Source organism: Dromiciops gliroides, chromosome 3, assembly GCF_019393635.1.
Source record: "Dromiciops gliroides isolate mDroGli1 chromosome 3, mDroGli1.pri, whole genome shotgun sequence".
Classification (NCBI taxonomy): Eukaryota; Metazoa; Chordata; class Mammalia; order Microbiotheria; family Microbiotheriidae; genus Dromiciops; species Dromiciops gliroides.
In genome coordinates this window covers 443,641,604-443,653,880 of record NC_057863.1, presented here as the reverse complement: position 1 = coordinate 443,653,880, position 12,277 = coordinate 443,641,604, and the positions used below count along the sequence as shown (strand labels likewise).

Genomic DNA, 12,277 nt, shown 5'->3' with positions numbered 1-12,277 from the left:
GTCATGCTGGTTCTTTGGGATTACATATCCATTTTTAGATTGTCACTAATCACTGTTATTATAAAATAATAGATTCTAGAATTTTGCTAGGAATCATAGTCAAACTAATCATTTGCACATTCCATTCTCTACCTTTTTAAAATTGGGACATTTAATCTTCTTTAATTTTTGGATACCTCTTCCATTAGGTGGCTCATCGATTATTCCTGCCAGTTCTTTCTATACCTGAAGATATAATCTGGACCACATAACTGAACTCATTCAGTGTAGCTAAGTGCTCTGTTGATGCCTTATCATCTTGGCTATCAATTCTCTTTAACCATTTTTGTTCTGGCCTTTCCAATTCATTTTTTTAAATCAACTCTTAATTTGCTCCTATTTTTTCAGCCACTGGAAATGACAGAATAAAAATGGCTAACAGGTAGTTGACATTCAAGATAGGTAACGAGATACTGAGTTCTTTATTTTTTTGAAGAAGAAATTGTTCAATTATGTGCCAACAAAACTGATAAATGCATGAACATTTATACAAATATGAAATTGCCATATATAAATAGAATAAGAAATGGAGAGTTTAAACAAGCCTACCTCAAAAAAAAAGAAACTGAATAAACTGTATATAAACTTCCAAAGAAAGGACCACAGGCCCAGATGAATATACAGGTGAAAGAACAATGAACTCCTACATCACTGTTTGCAAAAATAAGGAAGGGGGGGGCAGCTAGGTGGCACAGTGGATAAACCACTGGCCCTGGATTCAGGAGGACCTGAGTTCAAATCTGGCCTCAGACACTTGACACATACTGGCTGTGTGACCCTGGGCAAGTCACTTAACCCCTATTGCCCTGCAAAAACAAAACAAACAAAAAAATAAGGAAGGCACCCTACCAAACTCTTCAGCTATGTATAAGACAAGTATGGTCCTGATATGCAGGGTAAGAGAAAGCAGGAGGAAACTACTTGGCAGAGAAATCAGAAAAATAAGAATCGAGCAGCTCTACCTTCTCTTTGATGTCAGTTATCCCATCTGCCCTTAACAGGGATCCCAGCCTCCTTTGATCCTCCTCTTTCCACCAGTTTGGCTTTCAAAATGCTTTTTTGTTCTCCATAGCTTTCCTCATGCTGAGGAATTCCTTGCTCCAGCATTCTGACACATTATTATGGAACCAAGCCATGCCTTTGTATCTATTTCTTGCTAACTGGCCTTGCTTACATTTTCTATACCTGGCTTTTAGAAACCTTCGTTATTTGTTGTGTCCCTGTGTAACCATGTTGGTCTCTGCAGACAAGTCCCCCTTTTCTTCCTCAGTACAGTTATTTTTTTTCTTCCAGGTTTCACTACTGAGAGCTTGCCATCCCACCTGGATTAACTTCTATAGAAATGGTCCAAAGGATCCTATCTTTCCCCCCTTTGAAGCCTTTAAAATTTTTCCCCCAAAGTCCATCCCTAGAGGATATTATGTCCATATTTCCTTTTGTCATCACAAACTCAAGAAAAGGGGAGTGGTCACTTTATTATAGCCATACCCAACAGCAAACATTTATTAAGCACCTACTATATGCCAGGCATTGTGCCTAAGGCCTAGGGATATAGAAAGGCAAAACCATGGTCCCTACCATCAAGGAGCTCATATTCTAATAGGGAAGAAAACATGCAAAGAACAAACGTACAAAATAAATACAATGTAAATGAGAAGTAATCTTTAAGGGAAAGTTCTGGGTGAGTTTGGGGAGGGGTGCACTAGGGAAGGCCTAATATGTAGAGTGGATTGGAGCTGAGTCAAGAGAGGAGAGCATTCCAAGCATGAAAAGGCACCCAGGGGGGGAGATGGAGCATGGTGTTTGTGGAATGGACAGCACCCCAGAATTGTAGAGTATGTAAAGAGAAGTATTAAAAGATTGGAAATGCAGGAAGGGGCCAGGTATTTCTAATGGTTCCTACTCTTTCCCTTCCAGTCACTGGTTTCTTCTTATTGATAAGAATAAAATCCAGAATCAAAGCTTCTTTTGTGGGTTCCTCTGCCTTTTGAAGGCTGAAAATTATCATTAAGATGAGTCCTGAAATTATTCACTGCTCTGCTTTTAAAGAGGGAGGAAGCTCCAGCAGATGTCTGGATAACTTAAGCCCCCATCATGGTTACATCATTCCTCTTTGCCAGATTTGTGGTCTGTTTCCCAAGTTCCTCATTTAATTCCTTTCCCTGTCCAGGTGGTCTATAGAATCCTCCTCTAACAAAATTACTTCTGTTTTGTGCCTTCATCAGTCTATACTCAAATGTTCTCCACCCTGCTTCCCCATTTAGGTTCTTAGATTTCCTCACTTGAGTTTATTTTCTTAAAATACAATGATCCCTGATCTTCTTGTACCTGTCCCAGTTATGAGATATCTTCCCTTACAATCACTGCTGGCAGTGGGGCAGGGGAAACACCATCCAACGTTCTGGAGACCTTTCCTTTGATCTTTTGACACAAGAAGACTAGGCTGATATCAGAAATATGTTAGAAGATCTGCAGCAGATTGTAAGTTTCACAAGGACAGAGATCATATCTTTGTATCTCCCACAAACATAACATATTGCATACTACTTCTACATATTAAGTGCTGAATAAATGGCTGTTGAATAAATTAATGATTTATTTGGGGCTCTTCCTACAAGAATTTTTGAATGGCCCTGTGAGTCTACAACTCTTCCAACTATTTTCATCATAAATAGATGCCAGCATCTCAAAGAGTAAATGCCAAAACAATACTACATCAATTGATTTTGCTGGGGAATAGTGATGAATTTCTTCCCTAGTAGCATCCCTAGCAGTTTTAGCCCATCTATTCTTTTTGTTTTGTTTTGTAGGGCTTTGTTTGTTTGTTTGCTTGTTTTGCAAGGCAATGAGGGTTAAGTGACTTGCCCAGGGTCACACAGCTATTAAGTGTCAAGCATCTAAGGCTGGATTTGAACTCAGGGCCTCCCAAATCCAGGGCCAGTGTTTTATCCACTGTGCCACCTAGCTGCCCCCTGGGAAAGGCTTCTTTTTTTTTTTTTTTTAGTGAGGCAATTGGGGTTAAGTGATTTGCCCAGGGTCACACAGCTAATAAGTGTTAAGTGTCTGAGGCAGGATTTGAACTCAGGTACTCCTGACTCCAGGGCTGGTGCTCTATCCACTGCGCCACCTAGTTGCCCCAGAAAGGCTTCTTTTTGTGTTTGTTTGTTTGCAAGAGCCCATCTATTCTTACAAAGCAAAACCTATAGCATATAGTTTATCTACTATAAAGCAAGAGTTATTCTACTTAGTCCATGGAGCCTCCTCCCTCAATGGAGGCAATGAGGTTGTAGCAGAAAGTGCACTGAAGGGGGCAGCTAGGTGGCGCAGTGGATAGAGCACTGGCCCTGGAGTTAGGAGTACCTGAGTTCAAATCCAGCCTCAGACACTTAACACTTACTAGCTGTGTGAACCTGGGCAAGTCACTTAACCCCAATTGCCTCACTTAAAAGAAAAAAAAAAGAAAGTGCACTGAATTTAGAGTTAGGAGGGAGATTTTTCCTGAGATCCTGCTTCTCATATTTCATTGCTGTGTGACTGTGGGCAAGTCATTTATTCTCTATTTTGTAAGAAGGGAATAACACCTGTGACTGTTGTGAGGAACAGATTAAATAATGTATATAAAGTGTTTTTCTTAAGTCAGCTATTATTGTTTGAAATGGCTAATCATAATAAGGCACTCAATAAATAGTTCTTTGTTGATCGATTGTAGGCACACTCCTAAACAATGTGTATAATTAATAACTGAGTGAAAAGGTAATATCATAAGTCTCAGTGATATTTAAACTTGAAAACCTATTAATTGTTATTTTTCTCTTTTAGTTCCTAAGAGCAGTAATGAGCCGAAATTACACTGTGGCAAAAAAATTATGTCAATTAAGTAAGTACAGTTTTCTTATGTTTTTCTTTCTCTTCCCTTCTTCATTCTTTCCTTCCTTTTTTTTTCTTTCTTCCTCTTTCTGTTTTTTCCTCTTTTTTCTGTCTTTCTCTTTTTCTCTGTTTCTTTCTCTATATTTCTTTCCTTCTCTCTTGGTCTTCCTAATCTTGCCCAGGCTAAAAATGCAACAACTAGCCTGTCAGTCAATAAGCAGAAAATCAGGGTCAAGGTGAAGAGACACCACCTAGTGTGGGAGCATGAGACAGAAGTCATGAGGAGTGCAGCTAGGTGGGAAATGAAGATGTGGCTGACCTGGGCTCCTTCTTTGAATGGAGGTTCTGGGAAGAAAGATCTCTGTTTCCAATCAGAGGGAGGAAGAGGACCCTGGGACAGAGGCCTCCATCCCATTGCCAATAGGCTTGGACATTTGGACATGCTCCATTTCCAACATGGCTAGGTTCACCTCTGTATAGCAGCCTGGTGTCCCCTTACTCTCAGGGACTGGCCATATTAGGGATGGACTTAATATGAACACCTGATCAGCTTTGGCCCTACCACACCTTAGAACTCCGAAGCTTAAAAGATCAAGATCAGCTTCAGCCTCCCAGTAGCAGTAATTATAGCCATGCTTGGTTCTCTTTTGCATTTCTAAATAAATAATTGTCAGATATAATTTCATAATAACAAATATAATTAGCCAGGGTTTCCACAAATTCATGTAAAAATAAATATAAAACTAATAAATACCTATATGTACACACATGGTAATTAAATAGAAGGTAGTTTGGGGAGAGGGCACCAGCAATTGGGAGCATCAGGAAAGGCTTCATATGTCTGAACTGCATCTTAATAGAAGAGAGTGCATTCCAGGCATGGATGGATGCAAAGGTGTTGAAATGGGAAATGAATTTTCCTGAGGAAAAAAAAATAGATCAAAGGCCAGTTTTGGATGGATTGCAGAATTCAGGAGGAGTAATGTCCAAAGAATTTGGGGCCAGTTTCTGTACAACTTTAAAAGCTAAACAGGGGAGTTTATATTTGTTCTAGAGGCAATAGGAAGCCACTGGAATTGGTTGACTTAAGAGAGTCACATGGTCACACCTGCACTTGAGGAATATGACTTCGGCATTAGTGTGTAAGATGAATTTGGGAGTGGTGGGAGATTTGAAACAGAGAGACCAGTTAGTAGATTGTTCTGATGATCTAGGCAAGAGATGAAGAGCTTGAAATAAAGTGAATGGAAAGAAGAAATCAGATGCCCAAGATTGTGTGAAGTGGAAACAGCAAGATTTGGCAACTTCATGGATATGTGGAGTGAAGAAGAGTGAAGAGTTGAGGATCATGCCGAGATGACAAACTGGAGACACTGGAAGGATAGTGGTGTCCTCAACAGACACAGGGAAGCTTGAATGAGAGAAGAGTTTAGGGGGAAAGAAACTAAATTCAGCTTTAAACTTGTTGACTTTAAGATGCCTGTGAAATCCAGTTTGAAGTTTCCATTAGGCAATTTATGGTCCTAGACAAAACTTAAGGGAGATACTGGGCAGCAGGATCTGTAGATCTAGGAGTCATCAGCATAGATACAACAGGGATGCCTGTAGCACTGAGTGATTAAGTGACTTGCCTAAAATCACAACCAGAATGTCAGAGTCATCGACTTGAACAAAGGTCCTCTATGAGGACCAGCTCTCTTTCCACTGGTCCACAATGCTTCTTGGTAATCCAATAATTTACCAAGTCCTATTAATTTTATCTCTGAAATATATCTTATATCAATCCATCCCATGCTCTCTCTACAGGTCTCCATCCACCTAGACTATTGCCACAGTCTAAGTAAGCCTCAGGTTTATTTGTCCTACAAACTATTCTTTGCACTCTTATCTTTCTTACTCATAGATCTGGTCATGTAACACTCTCTGCTCAAGGTCTTATGGAGTACAGTTCAAACAAACTCCTTTGGCTGATATTTAAGGGCCAGCATGATCCTGTGCTGCTCTTATCTTTCCAGCTTTAATTTATACCAGTACTCTCCATGGGCTTTGTACACTAGGCAAACTATTTGTAAACCCTTATTCACATCCTATGCTTTCTCACTTCCTTGCCCTTGTTTATACCCTTCCTTATGTGTATGATGTTTGTTCCTCCCTTTTACCCATTGAATTCAAACTTGATGTCTAAGAGACATCTCAAATTCAACCTTGTCTGAAAAACAACTCATTATCTTTTCCCCAAAACCTTCCCCTCTCTTGAATTTCCCTATTTCTGTCAAGGATGCCATTATTCTTCTCATCTGCCAGGTTCATGCCTTTAGCATTATCTTTGATAATTCTTCCTGACTCTGGGTCCAGTGCTCTAGCCACTGCACAGCCTAGCTGTCCATCAAATATAAACTCTTCCTTTTAAAGCATAGCTGCTTTCTGTTTTTCAAGTCTTCTTCTGCTTTAATCTCTTCCATACAATCTGAGCCAGCTATAGTGACCCACTTACTATTCAGCACATGTGACATACTCTTTCCAAACTCATTATTTTTCTTCTGACTGTCTTACATCTCTGTAATCGCCTCCCTCCTTTCAGCTTCTCTGTCTCCTTCAAGACTTAGCTCAGATCCTGTCTTCTGCTAGAGGTTTTTCCAACATCCCTATGCCCCAGCTGCTAATGCTTTCTGTTTGAAATTGCCTCCCATTTATACTGCATGTATCATGTACAGATTGAGAGCGGCTAGGTGGCGAAGTAGATAGAGTGCTGGGCCTGGAGTCAGGAAGACTCATCTTCCTGAGTTCAAGCCCAGCCTCAAGCACTTAACAAAAGTTGTGTGACCCTGGGCAAGTCACTTGTCTCAGTTTACTCATCTAGAAAATGAACTAGAGCAAGAAATGTCAAACTTTTCCAATCTCTTTGCCGAGAAAGCCCCAAACAGGGTAACAAAGAATCAGACACGACTGAACAACTACAACAAATTACATAGTGTCTACCCCTCTTGTAATGTGAGATCCTTGAGAGCAAAGGGTCTTTCTTTGTATCCACAGTGCCTAGCACATGGTAAATACTTAATAAATGTATATTGACTTCCCGCTGTCTCCCAGATACCAGAATGCTGTATGAATAATATACCTTCCTCCAACTTTTAATAGTCAAACAGCTTGTCAGATAGGAGAGAAAATCCATTACACCCTGACCCCAAGCTCCATGCTAAGAGAGAACCTCTTTGCCTCTTCTCTAATGAAATAAGTAGTCTATTCTGAGAGGCAGAATTATACCATTGAAAGCACTGCTTTAAACCATGATCTGAAATTTACAAGAGATTAAAGGTTATTTTTTTTCTTTGTTTTGAGGGTTGCCACAGCCAAGCTAAATTTGTCAGCCTTCTGGTGATGTGCCTCTCTGTTGTTAGCCAAATTGGTCCTTGAAAAATAATTTTGATCTGTTGCCAAGGCTCATACTCAAAGCCCTTCAAGCATGATAGAAACTTAAAGGGTTTATTCTCTCCTGGAATAACCTGTGAGGACCCAGGGTCACCTGCATACCATAATGAGGCATCAGAATAATATTTTCCATTTGCATATTTTGAGTAAAGGTTACTAGAAATTTCAAGAGACTTTGTGAGGAATATATCAATCTTACATACATCTCAGATGTCTATTACTTTATTACTCTTTTAAAAATCTGTATAATGGGTTAATAAAATTGACAGTATCTTCCTTTAAGGCGCTTCTAATAAAAGACTCTCCTCCTAAAAATGAAGGCTGCTGGGTAGACTCTAGTATAGTGCTACCAGTGGAAGGATATAGCTTAGTTGTAGAACACTGAGACTACCTGTTATTTGTCAGGTTATGAACATACCAGGTTAATAGCACACCTGATGTTAATAGCACACCCCCTTCCTGGAGGCCATGAAGATAAACAGTAAAAAGTATGTTAAGAAGGTCATGAATGAGAGGAATAAAAAACCAAACCTGAGAAATAGAACAAAGAAGACTATTGGAAAGGGCTCAAACAAAGAGTGAGGGGGCACAGGGGTGTGTGTGAAAATATCAGAAATATTGATCTATATGATGTTAGGAAACCACTTTGCATTCCATTAATTTGAACTGACTTTGAGAGATAATGGAGGATAGAAGGGCCTGGTGTGTTATGGTCCATGTGGTCATGAAGAGTCAGACACAACTGAACAACAAAAATGGCTACATTAATGACTGACAAAATGGTTATGTGACACTGATGGGTCCACTAAGGAAGATATTCTAGTAGTTTAGTCAGGGATCTGTACTGAAACATGTGCTGTCAGTATGGAGATAAAGGAATGAATTAATCAGATGCGTGGAAAAGTGTGAGCAGAAGCATGGATATATGAAATAAAGAATAGTGATCAAAGCTGACTCAAAATTTTCTTACTTGAGAGGTGAAGGGAAAAATGTCATTATCCCTGTATTGAGAAAACTAAACACTTTGGGGGCTTGCATAAGAAATATAATATGCTCTGGCCTTGTCAGATATGGTAGCACACACCTGTGATTTCTGCTGCCAGAGAGTCAGATTGCTGGCCAACTTCTTGAGCTCAGAAGTTCCCAGCTGAAATGGGCTAAGAGAGTGGGGTGTACTCCCGGAGTTTGGCATTAATATGGTGATCACTTAGGAATTGGGAGCCACCAGGTTGCCAAAGAAGACCTAACCATTCCAAGTATGAAACAGAACAGTTCAAACCTCCAATGTCATCAGAATGGAGCCAAGCCTATGAGTAGTCTTTTCCTGTACTTCCAGTCTAAGCAAGATAGAGAAACCCAGTAGATATTTCCCAGTTACACATAATTTTTAATAATATCCCAGTTAAATGTAAAAATATTTTTTTGCCATTTCTGTCTTGACAAATAGAAGTCTATATGGAATAATTTTACATACATTCATATTTGTGTCTAATGGTTAGCCATCTTTGAGGTGGATGAGGGAAGAAAACAGAAAAAAAATTTACCTGATAACTTTATTATATATTTAAAAGGAATAGCAAGTGGTACATAATAAATTTGTAGTTTTATGTGCAATCATCTTTTTTATTATACTATGTTATGGAATTGTTCATTTTATTCCATAATTTACAAATAAAATTAAAATTTACCATTTGTCTTCTTCAATTTTGAGTTCCAAATTATCTCCCTCTCTTCCTTCCTTCCTTCCCCCTCCCTGAGATGGTAAGCAATTTTATATAGGTTATCATGTTTTTTAAAAAAACCTTAATCATTAAATTAAAATTTTAAAGGAAAAAATCTTTTTTCATTGTGTTTAACTAGAGTTAGCAATGAGATGTTCAATTAGAGATAAATTAGTGAAGAAAAAAGTAACTAACCCTCCTCTCTCCCAGTCTCATCTACTAGCTTAGCTTGTTCTACATCTAGATTACATCCTGTTTTAGGAAAAGAAAAAGACTGTGTACAAGAAATGTTTTGGATCCCAGATAATGAATAAAGCCTAATTGAGATGTTAGTGACTGGGGGCGGCTAGGTGGTGCAGTGGATAAAGCACTGGCCCTGGATTCAGGAGTACCTGAGTTCAAATCCGGCCTCAGAAACTTGACACTTACTAGCTGTGTGACCCTGGGCAAGTCATTTAACCCCCATTGCCCTGCAAAAAAAAAAAAAGAGAGAGAGATTTTAGTGACTGATCATATTTGTTACCTAGCTCACCATAGAAATGTAATGAGAATTAATAAGGTGCCATTTATAAGTGGGCTTATATAAGTAAGGGTTATTAATATTTATTGATTTGTTGTTTGTAGTTGTTATTTTAGTATTGTTACATAAATAAAAATTCTACTTTTATGTACATATGTACCTTTGGTTATGATTTTTAATACTTATAGTTGTATGCAGTTTCATATTCAATAAGTGACAACTACATTTCTCTATGGGATGTCTTTATCATAACACTTTGACCATTAATAATGTGAATTGTCTTGTCAAATTTCAGTACTAATCTATGAACCGGAAAACCCTGAAGCCAAACAGTTTTCCTCACTGATTGAAGAAAAATTGCTAATGGGTATTTTAAAAATTTTGTAACTACTTCTTTGTATTATAACTAGTCGTCTAAAAATCTGTTACCGAGTGAGTGTGAATCTCATTCTCAGATGGAGATAGTTAAGAAAAGAGCAGACAACTACCTCGAATGTCTTAAGTTCAGACAAGATTGAAATCAGAGGCATGAACTAGACGAACCCTCAAGGTCTGTTTCCTAGGGTTTGATTAACTACACAATGCAAGCCAAAGTAATTCCCATGATTTCTAGACCCTAGGTAGAGCTTCCAAAGACATGAGGCTACTGCTGATCCCTTTCCTACTCCCTAGTGCTAAAAGCACAGGTTATCTCATAAGGCACAGGGAATGCCTAAATTGTCTTCATCTTTATGTTTTCGTAAAAATAAACACTGTTAAAAAAAACTATGGAAAAACTATATTTACAAATTTCTTTTTAAAAGATCTGTGATAAATTTAAAGTCCACAATTGTATTCAAATAAGAATGTGCTCCTTCATTGATATATAATATCTTCCGGGATCAAGTTTTTAACACTAAGTTTGTGTTTTAATAATTTATTAAATTACAATAGTGTATCTTTCAAATGTGGCTTATTATACATTGGGGAAATCTATTCCAACATTTTTTCCACTGAATTTATTCAAGCTAAAAACATAAACGCCAGACTTCTTATTTGACCCCCAATTTTGCTATCTAAAAGTTCATTTATCTCCATAGTTTTCAAAAGAGCATATTACTTTGAAGGGGAGGGGGGAGTAAAATGTTTGCAAAAGAACATTGCTTTAATCAAAAGGATTAACAATCCTCTTTATTTCTGTGACAGAGAAAACCCATGCTGGGGAAGAAGAAGAAGATGAAGATGAAGAAGAAGATGAAAGTGATGATAGTAGCGATGATAGTGAAGAAGACAGCAGTGATGATAATGATCAAAGTGAAGACAGTTCTGATGAATCTGAAGATATATAAAAAATTCCTATGACTCCCATGGCCTAATGGTTTTTCATTCATTTTTAGCAACATTCACTTTTTTTATTAGTATTTACTATCAAAACAATGATAAAAGTGAAAGTAGTTCTGATGAATCTGAAAATATATTTTTAAAAGTCTATTACTCTCCTGGTCTAATAGTTTTTATTCATATTTCATAATATTCCCATTGTCTTTATTAGCATTCACAATCAAAACATTTTCATCTTTTTTTTGTTTTGCTGCATTAGCATATTTGTTCTTGAGATACCTTAGTTATTAAGTGACCCAATTATAGTGTTGTGGAGTGTGAGAGGAAGATCTAGGTTTAAATACTGCCTCTGAAACAATGCCAGTTGTGTGGCATTGAGCAAGTCACTACTTCTCATTGCCCCAAGTAACTTTTTTAAGACTATAAATTCCCAAAGGATAGATCTGTATTGGTGGAAGGAATTGTGTCCATAGGGAATTTGCTATACTGATAAAATCATAGATTTTGACCAAAACCCAAATAATACTGGTAATATTAGCATAGACTTTTAGGAATGGGCTAATCATCATTTTCATTTCCATTAGTGATGATAGCTACCACACAAGTAATTAATGCATACCTGATATGTGCTAAAAACTCTAAAGCCCAATTGTGTACTGATTTCTTTCATGATTAAATATAAAAGTAGGAGGAAGAAATTATGCAAGGAACTGAAGCTTTTCAAATAGAACACTGCATCACAAAGCAGGAACACCCCCCAATAATGAGACTAAGAAGTCATAAACCATATTCTCACCTGTAGGGTATAGCTTATTCTTTACAACTTGATTACTATGATGAGCAGTGATTACTGCCCCTGACCACTCAGAGTACACCCTCTCCTAGTAAGTAATTGTTGAAAAGGAAGGTATCTAGGAGGGAGCATTAAGTGCTATTGAATTAGCTGGGAGGGCATGAAGTATAGCAGACCTGGGCCCACTCCTCAAAATAGATGCTCCAGAAAGAACCCACCAATGGAAAAAAGGGGCTAGCATGGTGAAGGGGTGTTCCAGATTACCCTGGAAAAGTCTTAGGCACTTCAGGAATTTCCAGGGTGAAAAAATTCCATCCCTAGTCATGTCTCAGAGGTCATCATCTCATAGAATTTCACCACCTCCAAATCTACAAAAATGATCTCTCCATGATTCTATCTACCTTTCTCGTTCCACTCTATCACTCACACTATAGACATACTCTCTGACCTCATAATGACCTTCGGTCTTGACCTCAGATGCCACTTTAATGATGCATTATTGACTACCCTAAGATCCCTCTTCTGTGACACTTAAGTTCCAAGAGAAACACTGAAAGCCCTTTGGTTTGCAGAATATGCAGAAAAGAA

General features: G+C 38.1%; 1 protein-coding gene across 3 annotated transcripts in view; it reads left to right on the top strand.

The window, feature by feature from the left end:
- Positions 1–10,984, top strand: part of ERICH2 (glutamate rich 2) — an 86,915-nt gene extending 75,931 nt beyond the window's left edge. For all 3 annotated transcript variants that reach the window (XM_043993135.1, XM_043993133.1, XM_043993134.1), the window contains 3 exons: positions 3,859–3,916; positions 9,872–9,943; positions 10,762–10,984. In XM_043993135.1, the coding sequence (XP_043849070.1) occupies positions 3,859–3,916; positions 9,872–9,943; positions 10,762–10,904 (273 nt within the window). In that variant the 3' untranslated portion in view covers positions 10,905–10,984. The remainder of the gene's footprint in view (positions 1–3,858; positions 3,917–9,871; positions 9,944–10,761) is intronic.
- Positions 10,985–12,277: the final 1,293 nt, after the last annotated feature.